The sequence below is a fragment of the Parasteatoda tepidariorum genome, chromosome 7 (assembly GCF_982258835.1).
Source record: "Parasteatoda tepidariorum strain Cologne lab strain chromosome 7, Ptep-v5.0, whole genome shotgun sequence".
Taxonomy (NCBI): Eukaryota; Metazoa; Arthropoda; class Arachnida; order Araneae; family Theridiidae; genus Parasteatoda; species Parasteatoda tepidariorum.
The window spans coordinates 95095588-95122012 of NC_141761.1; the positions used below are offsets into that span (position 1 = coordinate 95095588).

Consider the following 26425-nt stretch of genomic DNA (forward strand, 5'->3'; position numbering starts at 1 on the left):
TACAGTTATATATACTTTATTTTACTGGATCTTTAGAAAGCAAAACAGATATTTTAAGAATTCAGTCAAATTTTATAACATTTAACTATACTTATACAGATGGAGAGACATATACTAACAAAAATAAAAACCCATTTTCTGCTGACCCTCTTATTGAAACAATGAACTCATAGAACTAAAGATGGTTTCATAGAATAAAATTACACTGATCTAAAAGTAGAAAGATTTTTTTTTTTTTTTTTTTAAATTAACACTGCCCCTCATGCAGAAACGTATTTTTGAAATTGGTATTTGCTTTCTCAAATCTTATAATTCCAGTATATTTTATATGAACATGTCATACACTATTAATATACAAGGAAAATCTTTATACAATAAATCAGAGATGATGTTATGCAACATCAAAATTACAAGGCTATACAACTAATAACAAAACATCGTATACTTAGTACAATTTGACACTAATATTTATCAGAAATCATCATGCATTACCCTGATCTTATGAATGCTTTGTAATATTACAAAGCTATTATGACTTAATTATTTTAAGAACTGTTATTAGTTTCATACATGAAACTCGGAAACATGTCAGAGAATGGCACATAAAATAGGAAACAATAACACAATAAGGAAAAGTTATCATTAAATTGGGGTTAAATTTAAAAGTGAAATTTCAGAAATGAAATAAAAGAAAAAAATTTTGTAAGAAATTTTTTGAAAAAAAAAACTATTAAGTGCAAATAACAGAATTTTACAAAATTAAGATTTCGTAAATATTTTTTGAAAAACTTAGCACAGCTTAGAACTAGCAGAAGATATTTCATTAAAATAACAAAAAAAAAATTTTTTAACTCTTTAAAAGCTGATGAAGTAATCCTGTAAAATAATATTCAACAAACTTAATTTCTCAGATCTAAGTTTCCTTTTTCTAATTTAATACCAATGAAGAGTAATTATAAAATATTCACAAAAGAAATATTAGGTAATCATTAAAGTATCTACTTGCAATTTTTAGTTAGTTACACATACCCATTCATTGTTTTTAGTTAGTTGCATAGCAGTTCTTGAATTTAACATATTTTTTAGGTACAAAAAATATTAATACTGTAAAAATTATTTTTACAGTATTAAATATTACCTTTTATGCCTACAAAAAGAGCATGCATTCATTTATAACATTCAGCAAATTGTTACAATTTTTGTGAAAAACTATAAGGTTTTTAAAATATCTGTAATCCTGTAACATATTTGGTAACATGGTCGCTTAGCAAATAACAATAAAAAATTGTATTAAAACATAATAAGCAGTCCATAGATATCATTATTACTTTGACAAGGAAGAGGGTTTGATATTTTATACCATTTTGAACTGATCCGTAACTGAAGCCCAGCTTTAAATGGATGACAACATTTATTAATTAGTGCAAAAATATCTAAAAAAATATGCAGGTTTTATCCAAAAAATTGCATAGTAAATTTTACATAGAAAATGGAAATAGTGAAATGTATTTATGCTCAATAAATAACAAATACAAATTTTACACAAAAGTTAAAATCTAAATTAATCAAAAACAGCTTGACGAAAAAAATTAAAATTATAGTTTCGAAAATCGCTCGATTTAATTGGACTCAAAAATAATTTTACTTTTTGTTACAGCTAATGTTTTTCAACAGCGTAAGAAATTTAAAAGAAAATTTTGTTCTCAAAAAGTAAGTAACTTCACAAAAGTTGCCTAAAGAGAGAATTTGACTACATATTTAAAAATTTAGAACAAAAATTTTGAGTCAGTATGTTTTTTTTTTCCCCCAAATAAAAATGCTACTAAAGTATCTGCTTGAAATAAAATGCAGTTTTTGAAATACTTAACATTTAGTTTACTGATCATGATGGTGAATTAATATCATTTGGGGGGGGGGGGGGAATTTTAAACAAGTAATATTTTTATGTCCTTTGACATCAAGATAGGACACAGTAAAAAAATTAGAAATGAGTGCTGAAATTACAGTAATTTAAAAAATTAATACTGACGTATATAGACTATTTATGTTTTGATATTTAGATCATAAAAATCCACAAATAATGTTATGGTCAACCACCCAAAAAGTTATAACCATAATGAATGTATTTGGTCACCTTATACATTCAACAAATCCAAGTAACTGAACATAATTCAGATATGCTTTTAAAATTTCAATGTCAGTTTGGACCCATATACTGGGAAATTCTTTGTCAAATGAAATAATGTACAAAACAGAGGAATGTGAAAAGAACCTCCGTCAAGAAAACACTGGTATATACCCATGTCAATAACATTTTGAGTACATGAAATATAAGCAGGGATGCAAACTTGAAGCAATGCTTTTCTGTTACCCTATCCAAAACATGTGGAAATAAATATGAGGGAAGGATTAACGAATCATTGATTACACATTTCTTATCGCAAAAAGCAACAATCGATTTTGACATTTATCGAATTTTAATTTTTCAAGAATGTGCAAGTTTTTCAATCTTGGTTTTAAATTCCATAAATTAAAAGAAATAGCTAGTAATACAATCTTTGTTTTTCATCTTCATCTTTTAGACTTCCTATTCTTTATTGCCTTATATATTTTATTTTTAAAAGCATTGTTTTAATTTAGTTAAGTTTATAGAGAATTTTATAATTTCTTACAAATTTAGTTTATTTAACTTATTTTTAATACATTTTAGTCACCTGAAAATAATTTAAATTAAAAATATTTATCATTTTATTTATGTTTTTGTTTCAGATGAATTTTTTTTTTCCCAATCAAGAAATTTCAAGCAAATAAATATTCAGTAATTTCTTTTAGTTGTCCACAGTTATTAAATTATGCATTGACTTTGTCTTTTAAAACTTGCGAACCTATTAAAACTTGCGAACCTACCAAGTACAACATTTGAATACAAATATTTTACAACACACGTTGCAAATAAATTGTAGAGTACCTGTGTACTAGCTTAATTCCACCCTGTAATTTTTTGTACTAAATAAGCATGCATATTTGTTTGCAGATTAATTTCGAGAGTTAGTCTGCAAATAAGATAATGCATTTACAAACTGAAAAGCAACCAAAAATAAGAAATTCAAGCAGTTTTGCACACGTTTGACAGATGTTATTGAATATAGTTAGCATCCCTGTGTTAGATTAGACATGATTTAGCACAAAATAGGAATTTTACCTGACAAATCTCAAAATTTAAAGAAGAAATCTCATATGCGTATGACACTAATACTATAGGAGTATTAAAGACATGTTCATAAAAAAAAGTTCATATTTCTTTTTTTCCCTTTTTATCCAGATGACTTAAATTTTTTCTGATGAGAGCAATGAAATGAAAAATATCACATAAAAAATCCACAAATTGCATAATGCCTAGCAATGAAAAGCTATAGTACACATTTTTAAATGCATTAGAATCAAATGTGGAAAGGTAGGATTGCAAGCTACAATACTTTATACACACATTACCTATACAACAGAGAGAACTTGTTGACTAATTTATTTTCATTGGTGTGCATCAGAATCATGAATGTGATTGATAGAATTCAGCTTGCTTTCAAACAAATTTCCCGCTGCTCTGGCTCAACGTGTAAGCTCAGTTTATAACATCTTTATTGTCCTCTTATGTACACATTCCCATATCTCTCTCTCAATTTAGAAACTGAAGAGTCACATATTTAAGAGAAATAAAGTCACTCCTGAAGCCACAATAAAGAGTTTTTATGGAACTAAATCAATTTGTAATATTGCAATGCAAAAGGAGGCTTACAACACTCAAAACGGAGACGGTTTTTATGAAGTCGGTTCGCTCTTTGGCCTTTTAATTTCGACATTGTTTTCAGTGCTACTTTCGGAAACAGATGCATCCTCAAGCTCATTTGCAGTGGTAAACACTCGTTTAAATGTTTTTGCTACATTTTGAGATGAGTCTTTACTTAGGGGTTGAGGTGCTATAAATGATGCGGTACTATAGATATTTGATGCCTCATCTGAGTTTCCAGCCAAAGGCTGAGTCACCACTGTCAGCACATTCGAGGGAAATCCAGCCACACCAGATGAAGATGCTTGTACAATTACGGTAGCTTGAGAAACAGGTTGAGAATCGGAGTTTTGAACTTTTGGCCCACAAACCAAGATCCTTGGTTTAACTGCAGGAAGTAAATTCTGACTGCTTACTTTATCTATAGAAAAGAAAAAAAATTTAGCATTTAACAAAGAAAATCACAATAACTACCTTCTGCTGGCACGAGTTTCTAAAAAAGTAAAAGGAGGAAAATGTGTAAAAAAAAAGAATTGAGAAGGATATTCTGTGTGCAACAAATTTATTTACTACAGGGTTATCACAATTTGGAACATTCCTAACTTTTCTAGAATGATTTCATCACATTTTCCAGATATTTGTAACTAAACTGATGGGATATAATTTTTATTTATTTATTTTTCAATCCAGACTTATTCATGCATAGATAAAATATATTCTTACTCCAAGTTAATAGTGGGATTGTAAAATTACTGATATAAAATAATGAGCAAATTCAAACATATTCCTTTATTTAGCAGTTAAAAAGTTCCATACAATGGGGCCATTCTAAACTGCTAAAATTTTAGCCAGACATTTACATAAAAATTTTGTTACACTTTCAATGGTCAGACTGTTATGCTACCGGACTTCCAAAAAATTCCAGTCCTAATGCTAAATTCAAATTACCAGTGAATGCATAATTGCTATTGAGCATGGAATGCATATGCTTTGCTTACTTAGGAACATGGGAAGAGGTCCAAAATTTGGTGAGCTAACGATAGATGATATATAGCCAATAATAAAGCCAACCCTGCGTTTTTAATATTAAATAATCAGGATATAACATTTTTACCAAAAATGTTGTTAGAAGTTAATATAACCCTATAATCAAAGAAAAGTAGACTTTGATATTTGATTTGTCGCGACACTGAATTTAGGAGTAATACATTTGTATTGAAATGAAAAGTTATCTATTACATTGATAGTTACGAAAAGAATAAAAGCATTTATATTTGCTTTTTATAAAATGTGATAATAACAGGTTTGAGTTTCTACTGGTAAAAACCTTTAAAATACTATTAACCCATGTTTATTAACAGACATAATGGTTTATTATTTATTAATAACTGATCAGAATATTTGAAGCAAATATTAATATAATTATATTATAATATACATGTATATAAACACTACCCTACAATAATGGAAGAGACACTGAGTTTTGGACATTTTATAACTTTAGATATGTTTAGGTCATGCGATTTAGAGTTTTGGGGACAGAATAAATTACGAAACATTACAAGTATTTTTGAGCACCTTAAACCAGAAAATCAAACTATAAGCTTGTAACTTGTATCGATTATTTTAGTTGTCAATTAAAACAACTGCATAAAATTTTGTAAACATAGAATAAATATCTATGGAGTTGTGGTTATATTTATAAAAAACAAATTTTTTTGCGCTAAGTTATTTTTCCTTAACTTTATAAATATTCAATGGAATCAAAATGGAGTAAATGAATTACAAAATTACTTCTTTACTTGCTTTTTAAAAAAAAATTGTTAAAAACTGTGCAAGATATAAGTATTTAAGGTAGTTCTTTTATACTGTGCAGGGGCAGAAAATTTTTTATTAACCTCATTTGGCAACTAATGAAAAAAGTTCGATTTGAATATCTTAAAAATTTAAAAAGTTTCAAGCCATTTTGTAAGTAGTTTTTGTACTTTTTAAAAGAAAGCTCAAAACAATATGGGGTTTTCTCCAAATTTTATTTTGTTTCATAAAACAAAATTTAATAAATGATACCTTACAATAAACGTCCAGAAATCAAAATCATACCAGCCAACTTTGGAGAAATAAAATAACGGAGATTTGACTAACATCATTTTTTGGGCTACAGTAAAGTTTTGATACATCATGCATAGTCATGTAAGTTAAAATTGGAAATAATATAAGAACTTACATTTAGCGAAGTAAAAAATATGTGTATATAAATCTTAATCTAAAGAAGATTTTTTTAAACTATTATTTATAATTACTTAAACTATAAACACTCAACATACTGCAGTACTGACAATAGCAACATCTCTTGAGGAATAAGAGAATTATTTTTGCCATCAGCGGATATTTTATTGCCAAAATTCTTCTTCCTTTCTTTAAAATTTCTTCTACAAATTCGGAGAAATTTGAGAATATATAGGTAAACAGGAGATAGTTGTAAAATACAGGAGCCTTGGCAGGAATGCAAAATGTGATGGTATAAGGAAAGAAAACATTTTTATGGGAGATGATCCCCCACAATGCTGGTCTCATTTTTAAATTTCAGGAAAACTCCTGATTGTTTTGAGCTTTCTTTCGAATACTAAAACTATATATTTATAAAGTTATAGAAAAAAGGGGGAAAAAATAATTGCAAGTGGAAAAGAAAAATAAGTTTTTTTTTTTTTTTTTTTTTTACAGTCCATATTTCCATAAATATTTACTCTAGGCTCACCGAATTTTACGTAGCTATTAAAAATAACAACCAAAGCAATTTAAACAAGTTACAAACTTATTGCTTGATTTTCTGGCATAGGGAGTTAAAAAGTATTTGTTTTCTTTCGTAATATATTGCCAGTCTCTCATGCTTCTGAGAACTATTTCTCGGGAAATTTAAAAAAATGTCAAAAACTCCATTATTGTAAGGGTAGTGAGAATGTATATAAGCAAGTAACAAACCATTGAACAAGTGATATGATGTAAGCTATCACCTAAATTGAAATTGTTAAACTAATTATTCACATAACCAGGTGAGGCAAATCTTTTCAATATTAAAAACTTAGAAAATTGATATATATATCTATTAGATTTTCAATATGAGCCAATAACAATTAAAATCATATCTAATAATTACATTATGGTGAATTTCTATCACTGTATATCATAACTCTATTTCAGTTGTATTTATATACAGAAACTAGCTGAATAACCATAAAGCTCAAATAAGCAGAATTATGGAATTTTATGAAAAAAAATAATTAAATATTTTTTTATTTTATTTTTTTACAAAAAATTGGAATATTTAAAAATAAAATATAATAGAAACTAGCTGAATAACCATAAAGCTCAAATAAGCAGAATTATGGAATTTTATGAAAAAAAATAATTAAATATTTTTTTATTTTATTTTTTTACAAAAAATTGGAATATTTAAAAATATACAGTAGTAATAAGGGTATGGTAAAATAAGGATTTTTCTAAAAGGGTAAAATTCGCTAAATTTTTTTTTTTTTTTTACTTATTTCACTTCATACATTTTTAATTTCAAAATTTCACAAAATAATTATTTGTTCAAATGAATTAAAAGTATAAAAAATAATTTTTCGTGCAATAAGTTTTCAAAATTCAATAGAACAACAAAAATGAATATCAATGATACTAACTAACATAACTAATTTTTTGTATGTATGTTCATTAAAATGGAAATAAAATTTTGTCCCATTCTTGCACACTTACAATGCAAGCAATGATTTTGTACCCCAATTAAAACAAAAATATGCTATTTTTTAGTTATCAATATTTCGTTTTTGAAAATTATTATTGTGATTTAAGTAATATTTTTTATAGCATTATTTATTCAGTTTAAAGGGAAAGAATCATAAAATCAAAAATTATTATAGAGATGATTTACTAACACAGAAAACAACAAAGGCAATTTTTCAGAGCAAAAAATTTTTGTACAAAATCAAACAGAGATTAAGTTTATAATGTGGGGAAATGACTCTCACCAGAGTTTTCAATTTTTATGCCATTTGTATGTGAACCATTGATCAGAATCCCATTAGTAATGATAGTTTGCTCTGAAGCAGCTTGATTTGCAGAAACTGATCCTGGAGTAGTACTTACAACTTCAACAGTATGAATGCCTCCTGAAGATATTAACAATCTTATTATTTTTAAGAAAATTATATAAAATTCTAATTATTTTTTATCAAGAAATTTATATAAAAAAAGGTATGTACAATAATATCATAGCTGCCAACCTTAGGAACACTATATGCGATAAAATTATACGTACCAATTATGAGCGTAAGACAAAAGTTTAAATAATAACATTAATAGACATATATTTAAATACCTTATGTAAATTAGTAAAACAAAACTATAAACACTATCTTTTGCGGGAAATTTATAATACTAATATTTCATAATTAGGAATACCGGTATAATAATTTAAAAACAACCATTACCTATTAATACATAATTATTCCTTTCCAAATTATAAAACACAGGTAAATAATAATCTACGTCATAAACAAATATTTCTGATGCAAGTGTTTAAATACTACAATATATTTTTTTAAAAAAAACTAATAACAGTTGTTTCAGATTAAATTTAGTGAAATGATCAGCAATAGATATTGGAATAGTATTTTCCAATAAAAAGGTACAAAAAATTACTTAAGCACAATAATCACAGAAACGCACTTGCAGTGATCAGAAAAAGAAACTGGTTGAAAAGCAAAAATAACAGCAATTTGACAAAAATCCAGATTTTTTTTAAAATATCAGATTTTCAGATTTGATTTAATAATTAAGAACAAATCCGAAAAATTCTGAACAGTTGGCAGCTATGTAATATGTATTCATTTTTGATTTTTATAATCCTTTTTTAGCTTGAAATTTTAAAAAATTATATTTTTTAGGTAAAGCCAACATTTAGGGTCATTGAGATTAAATGTTGGTTTTCCAGAAAGTAAGGGAAAATTTTAAAAAATGTACGCTTTTAACAATAAAACAGAACTTTATTAAACTTACACATAATATTAATAAATATTAGTAATTTTTTCTTGTATGATACATTTCAATGGATGAAATGAAAGTTTAAAATAAACTATCTCCGGTTACATTGAAAATTATCTGGTGCAGCAAGCTAGTGTGTAAAATAAGAAATTTAAAAAAAATAAAATTACAGGCACAAGAGATGGATATATTTTAACCTATATGATGCATTACTTTTTTGAACGATCCAGCCCGGAAATATCAAGGGCAGGAGAAATAAAAGACAAAAGTTCACCCCGTGATTTTGACGTGAGCGTGAGGAGTTTAACTGGTGAATTATGACAAGTTTGTTATTATTAAAGAAAGAGAAAGTGCAAGAAGTTTTTCAGGATTTATATTTAGAAGCAAATAAAAAAGTACGTAAATTCATAACAAAAATGACAGAATTTTTTTTTAAAATTTTGATTTTACTCCTTTTAAACTTATATAAAAATTGCTTGATTTCAGTCTTCATTTGAACTTAAAAATTACGCTTAAAAAGTTTTTCTTAAAAAAGCAGCCCTTGGTTTTATTACCTCTTGTGCCCAGTGCTATTACAGAAATTATCAAATGTTGTTCTGAATGGGAATGAATGGGTAACCATTCATATGAAATTGTTTGCAAGTTATACATACCCAAAAAGTTCATGACAAATAGATACAATAAAAAGGCAAACCAATAATTTATAAAGCTCAGTAATAATATTTAATTGCCATCAAACTCAAAAGGAAATATTACTTATAATTTAATAGCATTGAAAAAATAAAATGGAATACATTTTATGCAATATTTCCCTATTGTGTAAAAATAAATAACAAAAGAAAGTGAAGTATAACAATTTATAATATATTAGGGGAAAAAAATGTTGTTATTAATTACGTTTCCCAACTCGCAATTAAAAATACTAGAGGAAAATATTTTGAAATGGTAAATATTTAAAATATTAAAATAATAATACATTAGTGTAAACATGCAATCTATTTTAGAATAAATATGTTTTAAACATATCCATATATTGAAAAAAAATCTACTTTTTCGTAAATTTATTTAGAAATAATATCCAATTAATTTGTAATTTTACTTGATTTGAGAAACGTGTTTAAGAATAAATTGAGAAAACCTTTATAAAAAGTTTATATATTTTTTAGCATGAAGCTTTATCTTGTTTAATATTAAAACATTTCTTACAAAAATACTTCAATTTTCAAGTTTGTCTGTCCACATTAACTTACGAAAAGATAGATTGGGCTTTTGATATAAAATACACGAGACTGTTTAGTTTCTTTTTTGTCATTGGGGAGATTTTATTGGGTATTAAATCATGCACATTTCTTTTATTTTATACAACTATAAATATGATTATTATTATATGACACACAGAAAAAATATAGTTAAAATTATCAAAACTATTGATTATTTTTTCTAAATTTATGGTAGATTATAACTATTCAGTTTATATTACAAGTAATAACTATGAGTTGTTAATTATTACAAGCAATAACTATGAGTTGATATCTAAACATTGATTTGAATTGAATATAAAAAAAAAAGTAGTCGCCAATAATTGTCTAATCTCAATTTACAAAATTTATTTTCAATTCTCAATATTTGTATCAATTTCAATGTACTTATATATGCAGGGAAGCAGGATAAGTTTGATTGTGCAAACAAGGTTTTGGAGGAAATTTTGGCAATAATGAAAAATTCCTAAAAAATTTTTATTATTAAAAAACATTTTATATCAATTTGTGTATTTATTAGCTTGAATTCTTAAAATTTATGGAGAGACCTTAAATTTAATTTCATAAATTATTACTACATCAATATATTTTTATTCCTAATATTTTTCACACATATGCTTGTTCATTCAAGCATAATGTAAAATAAAAAAAATTCTTACATAAACTTAACCTTCTAAAAACATTATGGGGAAAAAAATAAGAAAAAGCTTAAAAAAAGCATTTTTTTTATCTAAAGTGAAACTTTGTTTTGAGGAAATATTAGGATCTAAGAATTTTTTGCACTCTTGCTTATATGTACATGAATATTTCTAAAAAATCAAGACTAATACACTCCTGATAAGTAAACTAATTATAATTTACAAAAAATATTAACGTTTGCTAATGAGTTAATAATTTTTATCAATCAATAAAGATTTTAATTAAACTACTATAGATACTTAGTACAGTTATTAGAATAAATTTTTTTATTACATTTTATTATGTTATAATAGTTTTAGTACATCTACATTTTAGTCTATGCAGCTCAGCATCAATCGAAAGATTAGCTTCGAATTTCTAATCTAATTCGGTCTAACTCAAAAAAAATAAAACTGAAAAATCAACTTGGAGTACAGAGGACTTCAAAAGTACTTTTTTGTAATCGCATGCTTCAAGGAAAGGAGGAGTCAAAATGTGAATAAATGAAAATTTATTTTACGTATAATGAATAAGATTATTATTAAGATTATTATAAGATTATTTTTATACTTTTATTTAATGAATTAAGAGATTGGATAAATTATAATTTTATGCATTTTTATTTATAAATATTTAATATTGTCTACACTAAAATTTGGGTTTTTGACAGAAGTTATTCTTATACCTAAATTATAGATTTTTGACAACTGTCAAAAACTGTATAAAAACTATATAAAATTAATAAAGGCATAAATTTTGTTACATAATTAATAGGTTCACCAGAAGGAGAAGGAGTTATACGAGCACACTGACTTTTGGCTATGTTCTCAACTCCTCCTAGTCATGAAATTACAATAGATTATATTGATCAAATTACCATCAAAATATTATTACGTCAAAAGTACACAGATATTAATCTTGATATGCTAATATTTTACTTTGTTTGAAATTTACAAATAAAAAACTGGTAAAACAAAATAAAAATACAACATAATATTAGGGATGTAACGAATAGTAATTTATCTGAAAAGCAATTTTTTTAAAAAATAATAATAATTTTAATATCTAAATAAGTTCTTTAAATTATTTTTAAAAAAGATTCAAAACTTAGCTAAATTATTGGGATAGGGTAAAGGGAAAAAACTGTATAATAAAGAAATATTTAAGATAATTAAAAAACTAACTAACAGTTAAAAAAAAAAAAAAAAAAAAAAAAAAAAAACTAAAGTTGCAAATTTTAAAAAAACAAATCAAAATTCTCTTATTTCTTCCAACAAAACTTAAGTGCGAAAAATAATATTTTGCATAGAACATTACAAAAAATATTATCTATCAGAAAGGCTTTCAAGGAAAAATTTAAAGCTAAAAACCTCAGTTAAACTTTATCACAATGCCACATCTTTAGAAAAAAAAGTGACAATAAAAGAATAAAGTTTATTAAAGACGCTCTTTAAAAATACTCCCAAGTTCATGAAACAAAACTTTAGCATTAAAAATTCCAGATTTCAGAAATGCTTAGTTAAAAAGCTGCACCATAAGAAAAACAACAAAAACAAAAACATACATTCTCAATTCTTAACTTGTCTGAATATAATTTTAAAATTTAGCAGAAGACTCGTGTTTTATTAAACAGTAATCCAGTTTTAATTCTTCAAATTTTGCTTTTCTATTTGTTTAACATAAATTTGAAAACTGTGTGCAAATTTCAGAGCTTAACAAATGTGTGTAAAAATTACATTGAATATTTAAGAAAAAAAAAAGTCATTTTAGATTATTCTTCATTAAATTAATTCAAAAAAACTTTCTTTAAAAAATTCTTTTTCTAAAAAAAAACAGTTAGCCGAATATTTGGTAGAACATACAACCAACAGAACATTTGGCAAAATGGCCGAATACCGAATAGTGACCAAAGATTCGTTACATACCAAATTTGGCTATAATGCTAATATTTTATTCTATTTGAAACTTACAAATCAGAAAATAGTAAAACATAACAGTAATAATAAATAGAAAATAGTAATGCTAAATATAAAATAAGAAAAATATTAACATTATCTTCTAAGTGTGTATTAATTTAACAAAATGTAAGGTATTATTAAAAAGATCAAAAAAATTTACCAGAAGGAGAACCAGGAGTTGTGTGAGCAATTTGAATGTCGTGAGATAAAGCTACATAAGCAGGTTGAGTGATTACGGCAGGTGTAGGCTGGGCAATAATATCAGATGAAGGGTCAACGACCATACTTTCAGGTGTGGGACTGGGTTCTCTTGATAATGAATCAGGTGTGACTAAACCACTTATGCCGCTATGACTTGGCGATGCTGGTGCAGATCTAAATAGTGGATACATAAAATTGAATGAAAATTTCAAGTGACGTTAAGGTAAAGAATAAAAGGAAAAAAAACATTTACTAAGGTTAGAACATCAAAAAAAAAAAATCAGATTTGATTTAAATCATGTATTTTATTTAGATCAAATTTTCTTTATTTTTATTTATTTCATAGCCAAATTATCCAATAAAATGTATTAAAAGTATAGTATGAATTAACAATATTATTATAAAATGTATTAAAAATATGCGCAGGGTGCGTAGCTAAATTTTTCAACAAAACATAAGCACCTTTTAAGCACTCAAAAAATATCATAATTGGGTTTTGAGCGCTAATAAAAAATTTTCTTCCTATTGATGTAAGTTCTTCATACATATATGGGTCATTCTCACAAAAACACTCATTTTCATGTCCCCAGTATATTTTATGTTTGTTTTACAGCTTACGAAGAAAAAAAATTCAGGGAAAGTGTCCTTCAGAATGCAAGCTAACAAAAGAATAAAAATAAAATTATCAATTTTTATTTTTTATTTATTTTAGGTAATTAAAATATACCAATATGTCATTCCCTCACTTGTCCCCACTGCTGATTTAAAAAAAGAAAAAAATTGTTTCTGAAATACAAAAATTTTTTTTACAAATTCGTGTTTTTTATTTCAGAATACTAAAATATAGAATTCAGAAAATCAATTTTAAATTGAATTTCTGATAAAAATATTAACACAGCACTATTTTAAACTTTGTCCCCAGTGTTTCGCGTCATTCCCTCACAACAATGTTCTTATCACCTGCAATCTTCTTAGAATAAAAATATTTTAATAAAAACTTCAGAAGTTAACAACTGGCATCATAGAACAAAATTGCAGTATGTTTCCATTTTCAACTTAAAGAAGCTTTGCTGTGGAATACATTTGAATGAATCAAACCAGGTAAAATTTTTTACATTTGTCATTCCCTCATGTCATTTTTTAGAGTAAAATAAAATACAACTTCATCGAGAAAGTGGATAATTATATGTTGCTTTCTTGTATGAATATAATTGTATGTGATTGACTTCAGAAATTCATTAGGCCTAACTGTTATTTTCAAATTTTATTGAATTCGTCATTCCCTCACTTGTGTATAAAGTGAGGGAATGATTCAAGATGAGTATATTATTAAATTTTTTTTGTTAAATCGTGCCAGCCAATTTTATTTCCCAAACCTGTAAAAACTATTAAATATATAAGACTAAATTATAATAAATATTAGATATACTTAGTATGTTATCATTTTCAAACTTTAGGTAGATGTAACTTAGATAAAAACATGTATTAAAATAAAATATCATTCCCTCACTTTTTAAATAGTGAAAATAATTAATTTACTTATTAATTTGAAAAATGAATTAAAAAATTAATAAATTAATTTATTAAATTTGTTAATTTATTTTTTAAATTAATTAATTAATTTTTTAATTAATTATTAATTATTATTAATTAATTAATCGTAAATTAATTATATAAAAAATTAATTAATTTAAATATTAAGTATAATTTAAAGGATATATACTTTCTTTATAATGTCATTACATATTTCTATTAATATAAAAAGTTTCAGAGCTTTTTATTCACTTTACTTTTTTGGGATTTTATGAACTGAAAAATGACAGTTTTCGTGAGAATGACCCATATATTAACAAAATGCAAAAAAATTAGTTTCTGATAAAGAACTCTTTTCTTAATTATATCAGCCATCATAAAAACAATTCATGCACAATTTTAAGTATATTCAATATCGAGTGGCTCATTCTATTTTTTAAATTAACAATTACTTTACTTGGTTATGTAACAAAAATTTTAAAGATAGTAAAGAAAAAATCTCAGTTTGGAAAAGGAAAAATTAAAGCACTTTTTAAAAACTTCCAATGGAAAAAAAAGCACCTTTTAGGGCTTTTAAAAAATTAAAATCGAAAATAAGCAATTTTTAAAAATGCTACGCAATCTGTATTATATAAAAACAATACAGCTGAAATAGTTGATATTTTCTAACTAAAATAGTTTCAAAAATTACTTTTTATTATTGCAAACTAACCACTGAATAAATAAAATCGTGGTTATTTTTTTCCTCAAGCTAAACATCCTAAAACTTTAAAGACAGGGAAGCAATTTTGACTGTTACATATCCAATGAAGAGTATAATAGCTCAGATCAGAATACATCAAACGAAAAAAAATTATTGTAAGTTTCTCTGGGCAGAACAAGTCTTTCATCAATATTGGTGAACACTAACTAGGTATTTAATGTGTTTTAGAAGTGCTCCAAGTATTCAAATAAACACATAGCTACCAACTTGTTAAAAACAAGAATAGGAACACAAAGCATTATATGCCAATCAGGAGAAATTGTGACATTAAGTATAAAATCCAAGTGCCCAAAAAATCAACATCGAGACATCAATTTACTTACCATACATATTTTAAATTTAGCATAATTTTTTGAACTAACACGTTTAATTAAATTACTTACTAATAAAGAATATCACACCCTTATAGTAATTTATTCAAAAAAAAACTTATTTCTTACAAGAATCGCAACATATTTTAAACACGTGAAAATACAAATTGTGATAATAAATTTTGAAATCGTGTTAAATATGATGTATAATCTTTAGATCACGTTAATATGAATTGCAACGTAGTTTTTAAATCACATATAAATATGAAAATTGATGTTTGATATTACAACCGATTGAATACGAATCGAGACATTGGATTTTTACTCTCATGAATGAGAATAGCGATATTGGGTTTTAATAACGCATAAATACAAATTATGATATAAGATTTTTAAATTGCATGAATAGAAATCATGGTGTACTTATTAAATTGAGTGAATATGAATTGCAACATGCAACTTTTTAACCAGGTAAATCCGAAAATCGATGATTGATATTAAAATTGCATAAATAAGATTTCTGCGATATGTGATACTCGCATAAGAATCCTATTCCCTGCTTCTAGTTTTTAGTCCTGTCCTGGGTTGAAAGAGGATCAGTATGAGGAGTGAAAAGGCACTAGAATACCGAAAATTATTATATTTGACCTTAAATTGTATAATAAATTTTGACCTAAAATCATATTTTTGGAACAAGGCTAAAAAATAAAAACAAATACGATTTAATCAGAACAGTTGTGAAACTCTTCCGATGTTGTCTATGTAAACATAAAACTAAATAGGTATAATTGAAATATGTTAATTCCCAGAAAATTATTTTACACACAGCTAATGGAAAATTATAATTCAACAATTTAACATCACTCATATGCATTTTTATTTATTTATTAATCTATTTTGAAACATAATTACTAATAAATATAATTTACCAATTTAATAAATATAATTTACCCATTTAATATTTCCAGGGATAAAACTTCAATATATTTAATTACAATAGAAAACATCAGTTTCTAAGAATGAAGTGTAAAACATCACCTTAACTTCATGCAAGATAAAAATAGACCAGAAGTAACAAAAAAATATATTAACAGAGATATATATAAGGTACCCGAAATAGTATATAAGATAGATATTTTCTCTTTCTTTGCATCTTAAGAAGCTGCATCTTTTGCAATTTTTTAAAAAAAAGGAACATTCATTCAACTGAACAGAATTATACATAAAATGTATAACATATTAAAGTTACAGTAAAAAAAAAAATCCAAATTTATAAATAGATTTTGCTTTAACAATTTACACAAATAACAATTTACAAAAATTCTTTCCATCTCATTTAAACCAAAAATTAAGTGCATATGTTTTTTATGAAATTTTTTATTGTTTATCTAAGAAATTACCTAGAAGACAGGCCTCCATAAGGTGCCCTAAAACAAGGCACACCTCTTTGCCGCCTTCGCCTAAATGCCTGTTCGATCAGTTTTGATTCTGACTGAGAGTCAATCTTCCAAAAACTTCCTTTACCGGGTTCTTCTTGAGGTCTTGGAACTTTCACAAAATGTCGATTAAGTGACAAATTATGACGAATAGAGTTCTAAAATTAATGAAATACTCAATCAGAATTATACACACACATATATTATAAATATATACATATACATAAACTAAACTCAGTGGCGTGACAGTCCTAGAGGGCCATGGCCTACTGTGCCCATCTCAGTTTTCTTGACCTTGGGCTCTGGGGTGCAGGAGCAGATGTTCCGGTCAGGTGGTCAGCCGAACGCGGAACCCCCAGTGTTTAGTTCCCAAGCATGCTTGGTACTCATTTATCGACCCACTGAAGGGATGAAACGCTGAGTCAATCTTGCCTGGCCCCGAGGATCGAACCAGGGACGACAGCTCTGAGCTCTACCGCTCAGCCACTGGGCGTCATATATATACACATACATACATATATAACATAATACAGGACATTTAAATTAATTTAAATATTCAAAAAATTTGAGGAAAAACTTAGTATGTATTCAGACCTTGTAATTCCTTATGTATTTAGAGAGTGAGTCTAAGGACAGTGAATTTATCATCTCTCAGTTGGAAAAAAACTTTAACCTAACATTTTTTACCTAATTTTAATATCTATTTTATGCAGATATTTAACGTAAACACTGTAATGCAATACATTTAATAAATATGTTATCACAGTATGGGTGCACAACCTGCAGCCCGCCGACTGCTGATGTGCGGCCAGAGAGAGCTTCTGAAGATATTTATTTCTTCTTTTGAAAAATGAAAAAATTTTGAATCTGAAAGTTGAGTTTTGACTCCTTGATGAGCTCAATTTGCACTAATTTTATTGTAAATCTTGACTTATAGTAAAACTTATTTCTCGATTGCTTTTTCAACTGTTATTACTAGAAAATTCCATAGTTTTAAAAAATCCAGTATTTTTGCCGATTTTATTATAAATCCAAGTGATGTTTCTAGTGTTTGTTTGTTTTTTTAGCATTTATAACTACAAATTTCCATGCAGCTTTTAAAATCCTGATAAATTTATTATGATATTACGACTCGTGAGTTACAGATCACGCATTTAATTTATCACTTTTTGATGAGCTTCATTTTTGCCAATTTCATCATAAATCTAAATTATACTTTTTTAAAGCAGTTATATCTACACTTTAGCACGTAACTTCGAAAATCCCGTATTTTCACTACAATATTATTACCAAAAGTGAGTTTCAAATCGCACATTTAAATAATAAATTTTTGAAGCGTTTTGCTTTTACCAATTTCATTTAAAATACAAGTTCTTTTCAATAAATTTTTTCGACAGTTTTTGTGATGCATTCCCACGTGGTTACAAAAATTCTGAATTTTATTACGACTTGTGAATTTTAAATAAAGCTTTTAAATAACTACTTAATAGAGCACTTTATCTGTGCTGATTTTATTGTTTATGCAAGCAATCTTAATAGTAATAATATAGTATAATATCAAATAAATGTTGTATCTTAATATATACTATAAGTTTCATTTTAATTTTTGCTGTAACCTTATAAATTTCCTTTAATTAAAATATTTATTAATTAAAATATTCAAATTTATATTACTCATTAAAATATGTACTTAGTTTTTTCAGACTTTTATTCTGTGAACATAATAGTTCTTTTTTCTTGTTAAGAGTTTATAGCATTTCTTTCTCCCAAACATGTATGTATGTATAAATATATATATTGATAAATCAATTATTGATAAAAAAAGAAAAAACCTTAAAAAGTATAAGTTTTTTTTAATTTTTTAATTTCTAATAATTAAAAGCATTTAATTTTCTGAAAATATGTTACTAAGCTGAGAAAAATATTTAGTGCTTAGAACATCAATTTTAAGATAAAGAATTATCATATTTGCAATATGACTAAATATGTATGCAACCCTTCACTTAAAAAGGTTGTGCACCCCCATTATCACAGCGTATTTTTTAAGATAAGACTTGGATGTATTGCAGAAAAAACAGGAGATCAATGGATGGGACTTCACATATTTCACCACCAATAGGCCAAGCAAAAAACTGCTTGCTGACAAAAATATTCCGCATTTTCGAACTTAGGATAGAACCAGTATCAATTATTAGAAATTACGAGAAAAAAAAAATCAGACAGAGAATCAAGGGTAACTAAATAAAGTAAAATTAAATTACTTACAAATAAAGAATTAAAGCGGAAGTAATTTAAGAAAACTATGAGCTTTTAGAAGAAGTGCAAGAATATGAATTGCGATATTGAATTTTAAAATCTCAAGAATACTAATTATGATACATGATTTTTAGATCGCGTCCATACTATACATGAGCATATACCACTATGCATGCTTTTCAACCACGTATAAATACAAAAATTATTGTTTAACAATACAAGCCCATGAATACGAATTTCGATTCTAGGTTACAGAAATGCTAAAAACAAATTATGATGTTAGATTTTTTAAATCAGGTGGAAAAAAATTACGACATGTAACTTTATGAATTAGATAAAGGAGAAAAACAATGTCTGATATAAGATCGGAAGATAAGATTTTGGATTTTTTAAAACAATATTTTTAGCCCTTAACTGAAATTAACCAAACCATTTGGAAGTATTTTATAGCATTTAACTGTTATATTTAACTATTAATGTTTACAATAAATAATGCAAAATATTCACTCTTGCTCTTTAAATACACTTACAAAATAACAACAACAAAAAAAGTAAAAGAACTAAATACCTTCAGTATGCTTTTTTAAAACTTCACTATTAAACTTTAACGCAAATAAACAATCAACATTTATATTTTATTATGGTAATCTATATTATATAAAACGCTAATATGTATGTATCAATAAAACAGATGATACCTCGCGTTCGCAACAAACAGTTTTCATTAATAATAATCAAAAATTGCTTTGCAAATTACAAAAATTGCTTTACACAAATGGCATGGGTTGCATATAAAACAGCAAAAGTCTTAATAATAAATAAAGCATACACTATTTAATAAAGCATACAACATAATTGAGCTTTAAGTTTAATAACATCATAGTGTGTAGTTGGCCTAAAATTTTTTTTCCCTGATAAAAAATATTTTGTCACTATTTGACATTTATTTCATAGTTTGCTGTCCAGAGTTAGTTTTTCGTGTGTATTCAGAACATTCCATTTTCTATGAATACTAATGCAGTTCCAAAAACAATCATGGATTTTCCACTTAATATCTTTTTATTTAAATTAATAATTCGTACAGAAAATTACTTCACAATACAAATGCTAAAACGCACATTTACTGTTTTTTTCTTTCAAAATTATTGAAACCCCATTTTAAAGTGATTTATTAGTGAAGTCATGAACTCAATTGCAAATTTTTAATAAATATTGGGATGAAAGAATATTTAATAATTGAAACTGAATATGTTTTAATGCAAAAGTACATTCAAAATTTCTTAATTACTTATCTTGAACTGTTATTAATTACTTTTTGAATTGCTGTTATGAATTGCTTTTTTTAAAACTAAATTGGTACAGTAGGGAACCGATTATCCGGAACGATCGGGACCATCGCTATTCCGGATAACTGATTTTTCCGGTTTTCTGAATCACTACAAAAAGCCGTTTTTTTTATTGTTAAACCCAACTAAAAAAAATAATATTTGGAAATAATCTTAAAAAGAAGAAAAAACTAAGTAATACACTAATGATTATTTCCAAAATGATAGTGAGGTAAACATCTTTCCAAACAGAAAGAAAAATCTTAAAATCTTATGCGGGAAAAAAAAAATTTTTTTTTAAAAATGGCGGGAAAATTTCGTTCCGGTTTTTTGGTTCTCCGGTTTTCTGATTTCCGGATAACGGGCTCTGTACTGTACATTGGTACTGGTCTTTTCTTTAGACCAATGGGAGGCCTGCAATTTGCTAAATATAATGCAGCATTAAGTAAAATGAAATAAAATAAATATTTGTGAAGGAATTTCCAGGGTTGGCAAAATTTAATTTAATTTAAATCTTTTTTTTTCTACATATTACCAACCAAAGCATCTAATAAATTATTTTGATAATACTTAACACTTAAAAAAAACATTACAGCTGAAAAAGTGCATATTTCTTATTAAGATTAATTCTTATTAAAATTATTATTTAATTATTAAAAACTAATAAATAAAGTCATAATTATATTTTTTCAATTCAAAAGTTTTCAAATAGATAACTAATGAAGATTAAATTAGTTTAGTTTAGACACCATTGTTGAAGGGAAAAAAAAAGTTATTTTGGGTAGCACAAGTCTTGATATACAGGTGCTACATATACGAGCTGCATTTAAATAATATTGCATTAAAATTCAATGAGCATAATTGAAATATGTTTTTTGGCCAAAAACTATTTCACATACATTTGATGGAAAACTATAAATAGTCAATTTTTTTTAGTTTATTTTTAATCTATTCTGAAATATAATACTTTAACTACATATCCTTTTCATTACTTTTTAGTAAATAACATTATTGTAAAAAGACTTATACAAAATCCTACCCAAAATGTTATTAATTACATAGTTTAAAAAAAAATCAGTATGTCAAAATAATAGTTTTTTTAAAAAGAAATCAATGCCTTTTTTATGAAATAATGAAAAGAATATATGCATGTGACTATAATATATTATACATCAGGGTTCTGTCCAGGCCGAATTTACTACCGTTTAGCGGTACCTTCACAAATTCAACTTTAGGAAAAACGGTAGTTTCACAAAATACTTTTTCTTAAAATTTCATTTTTGTATCCCTTAAGAAACGATAAATCCATATTTTTGTGTTGATTTCTTAATATATTTTTTAATTTTTCACAAATTACGTCTAAATTTTCACAAAATAGGTACCTGTCAGAAAAACCTAGACAGACCCCTGTACATGCATACCTCTTACATTATTTCTTAGTAAAATACCATCATTATCACTGAAATCAAGTTTAAAAGAATCATACCCTAAAGGATGAATTCATTAATTATATTATTTAAAAATATTTATATAATTAAATTAAGAATTTTTTGTAAAAAAAATTTAGCTTTTTATTAATGGTTTTTTTTTTAAAAAAAAAATCAAATGATTCAAATTGCAATTTTAATCATAATTTAAAACAAGTTATTTAAATCATACTAATTCTAATGAATTCTGGATATTTTTTGCCAGAGTTGTTTTTAAATATAAAAAATTTATTTTAAATATTAAAAAAATATTTTAAAAATATTAAAAAAATGAATAAATCATATTAATACAATTTTGCCTACACTGATAACAGAAGAAAATTCAAAACATGAACAGAAAAGTAAATAACTTACACAATTATAGTGCGGCTTTCAGGAGAACTCCTCCAGACACCTGTCTCGCGCCATGGCGGGTACTATAGTTATGAGGAAAGGTGACTTCGAATAGGGGTGCGGGGTGAATAGTTTTGCCTTAATCTTAGCGTAGATCGTCGTGAGTAAACCAATAGACACCTTCTTTCCTCCATTTCACTCCCGTTAAAAATGTGCTCTCGCTTATTACCATAGCAGCAGGCAGCCCCAGGCTTTCAGTCTGGAGGAGTTCCCCTCAAAGCTGCACTATACTTCATTTCCATTTATGCTTTTGATCGTAACAAGCATAAGCGTCTTTAACAAGATAAATAAAGAAGTTTTTCTAATTTTTTATAGGATCTTATCAATATCAGAAAATTAATTTGGTGATGCTGTTTGTTAGATTTTCACACACATCAATTTATTATTGATATATTTGTAGGAAAACTATGATATCTAAACATTTAAAAAATTATATATTTATGTTTATTTATGGAAAGAAAAAAAAAACAGATTTCCTGAACTTAAAGGAGAATTTTTATGAGAAAATTTAATATTATTTCATTTGTTTCCTAACTTAAACTATTTATTTAAATAAAATTACATTTTACTAAAAAAAAGTTTAGTTTTTAAAAATAAAAAAAAACGCATTTGGTTTAAACCAATTAACCCTGGTTTGATATCAAAAATCATGTGAATAAAAATCATGATATTAGCAAATTCTGGCGCGGTTTCAAATATTCAAAATAACGAAAATCCGCAAAACCAAAAGAAACCAATTGGCGAATTTATGCCGACTAGAGGAAGGATCACATGTATGTAAATGCTGCTGAGATACAAAGAATTCCGCAACATTGTAGAAAAAATCGCATGCTTTTAGGTTTTAAACTAAGAAGGACGATAAAAAAAAAAAAACAGAATTCCAGGGCTCACCTAGAATACAATCACCACAGGAATAAAAAAAAATGAACATTTTAGTGTCCGCATGAAAAAAAATATAATAGAAAGGAAATTACCTTTAATATAAAAAATTTACACCTCTACACATGATAAATTACAACTATTGAATCACTCTGATATCTCTTTTGTGAAAGTAAATGTTTACCTGCCATCCACGATCAGCAGTTCTGTAGAAAGGGTAATTTTTCGTTATGTAAGAATATATTTCATTTAGAGTCAATTGTCGGTCTTGGGCAGAAGATATAGCTTGCACAATCAACTGGGCATAGGAAAATGGGGGTTTCTGATCATCTCTGGCTCCAACAGGTTCTGAAGTCACAACAGTTTCTGTAACTAAAGACACTTGTGGGTTGGGAATATGCGTAACAATGTTCGAGGGAGGCACAGACTCTACTTTCACTTTCTTTTCTTCTGAAGAGGAAGCAGCAACAGCATAGACAGCAGCAATCTGCAAATCATTGCCGAAGGTGCGACGAGATCCACCCCGTGGACTTGTAGGACAAGAATTGGCAGCACTAAATAGAAAATGATTCAGTTACAAAAGTGTTTTAAAAATAGATAATACAAATACAGTGGTCTTTTATTAATGTAACTATACTTTAACACGTTCGCTGCCACCGACGCACTAGAGCGTCAGCACCTCCTGGTATGCTCGATCAACTATGATAAGTTATATGCTCTGTGTTTAGTGTCGCTTTGGAAGTTGAAAGGAGAGGTTGCTTCGGCACGTTAGTGAAGCATTATTTTTTTTATTTTTTGTGGTTGGTTTTGAAAATTTTTGCTTGAATTTTTTTTATGTGCGTGACTGCCAATATCTGTATATTGTGCTTATTATTTGTAAATATTTTCAGTATTGTTTCATAAATGGTACTACATATACTTGAATGGTATTCTGCTTTATTCCCTTTAAGCTGCTATTTTATGCAATATGCCAGTAATTTCTGAGAATATTGATCAGACGTGCTGGAGCGTCAGTGGCACTCACGAAGACAAGTTGAGGCTGTGTGCCACTAACGCTCCAGGGCGTGGGGGGGGGGAAACGCTCTCTAAACAGGAAAATAATGTTTCTTTGTTTTTCTGGTTTTCCTAGTAAAATATAAGGAACATTTAAACCATTAAAACCCTGTTTTGTAATCCGGCTTCTGAGGATGGAAATATCATTTTTAGTGGCAGTGAATGTGTTAACAAAACAATTTTATGGTTTTCCTACTGACCTATTAATTACTAGTTAATGCCAAGAACAATGTTTAATGTTTAATACATGACAGGATGCAAAACGAAATTTTCCACAGAAAATAAGCACCGTTTAAACACTCTAAAAATATTTTAAATCACTGTTTCAAAAACAAATCATAATAAGAGCAGTAATAAAAATTTCTTTAGATTGTTTAAAGTTCTTCATTTATATACATAAAATATCCATTATTATACAACAAAATGCAAAAAAAATTTCTAATAATGATAAAATAACTAGTTTCTGATAAACATTGAAGTAAATATTGTGTTTTTTTCATAAATTATGGCCACAATTGTCACTTGTAACCGTAAAGATAAATCTCCTTTTAAAAAGGAGAAAATTAAGCACTTTTTACAAAAAAGCCCAATGAAAAAAGCACCTATAAGAGATTTTTAAAACGCAAATAAAAAATAAGCACCTTTAAACACTTTTTAAAAATGCTATGCACATTGCATAATAGCTTATAAGATAAATTTACCAAAATTTTTCAGGTATTTCAGGAAACTTTCAATAACTTTCTATGTGTAACAATTTTCCATTAAAAAACCCCACTTTTTGATACATCAAAGATTAATTTTTGTGAGGCATCTTCAAACAATTGTATCACTAAAGGAATATATTACATAACAACCATACTGGAAAGTGAAATTTTTTCAAAGAAAAATAATATTCATAATATTCAATATTAGAATAATAAACTTAAATCACAAAGACTGATTACTTTTTCTCCAAATTCTAAAATTCGTCATTTCCCATGCATGTTATTAGGAATTTTCCAGGTTTTTCTTTTAAAAAAATGAAATTTTCCCCAAGCTTTAGTGCCAAACTTTCAGTCTCTTGCAACTTAAGATTTTTCTTGTTCTCACTGGCCAAAGGAATTTTGAAAGTACTTAAATTCGCACTACATTCAAGAAATAAAACTTACGACTTTTCCAGGTGTTTCAAGAAAATGCCAACATATTTCAAGGTAGTATATTTAATAGATTCTGAAACACCTTAACAATTCAGCTTATCTGCAGGAAAAAAACATTAGCCAAATGAAAATAATGTCAGCAAATTAAAATCGCGTAAAGAGGAATCGTAACACTAAACTATTTCCAGCATATTGATAAACGTAAAAGCATGATTGCACTTTAGTGCACATGTTGCATCGCATACTGTTAAATGCATTTGTTGCAAATCATCTCCTTAAAGAAAATCAAATCTCTTTCAGATTCCTTCAAAAACGAGAAGAAAAAATGCCATCTCAGCTCTTGTAATTTAACAAATAGGGTTGTTCTTTTCAACTTCAAATGAGTAGTTTTGTCCTGATTTGGCACAATGATAATCAGCAGTGAGAACCCTGATTCCAGATCACATTTTATCTACTAATTGTTATCATTTTTGGAGCAAAAACAATTGATTTTGTTTTTAAAAAGTCAAATCAAGATGTCCAAATAGTTCGGAAAAAAATTCTCTGATTTTTATCAAACTGATTTTATCCAATTTCCCTGATTTTTTTAAAGGGTTCCATAAATTTTGTTATTATTATTCAGTTATACATACCTCACTCTTAAATAAAAAAAAATAAACATTACAAAATCCTTCTATTTATTTGTTTTAAAAATGGAAAACAAACATTTTTTTAAAGAAACTTATGATAAATCAAATATTTTAAGGAAACATGTCAACCTTAATATCTCTAACTCAAATTAATTCATTTTTCATGACATGTGGGCATTTGAAATTCCCTGACAATTTCCCGATTTTTCTAAATAAAATTCCCTGTTCAGTGGCTACCCTGTTAATACTTGATTTTGTGAAAAACAAACAATTTAGTAAAAAATATTTTTGCAAAATACAT

At 26.6% G+C, this 26425-nt stretch overlaps 1 protein-coding gene across 3 annotated transcripts in view; it reads right to left on the reverse strand.

Moving 5' to 3' along the window:
• The window catches only part of LOC107449731 (forkhead box protein K2), a 32202-nt gene continuing 5777 nt past the window's right edge, over positions 1 to 26425 (reverse strand). For 2 of the 3 annotated variants that reach the window (XM_016065358.5, XM_071183120.2), the window contains 5 exons: positions 23491 to 23860; positions 16931 to 17124; positions 12883 to 13097; positions 7813 to 7953; positions 1 to 4205 (listed from right to left, as the gene is read on the reverse strand). In XM_016065358.5, coding sequence (XP_015920844.2) covers positions 3817 to 4205; positions 7813 to 7953; positions 12883 to 13097; positions 16931 to 17124; positions 23491 to 23860 — 1309 coding nt within the window. In that variant the 3' untranslated portion in view covers positions 1 to 3816. The remainder of the gene's footprint in view (positions 4206 to 7812; positions 7954 to 12882; positions 13098 to 16930; positions 17125 to 23490; positions 23861 to 26425) is intronic. The other variant, XM_087168298.1, reaches the window with a different exon arrangement.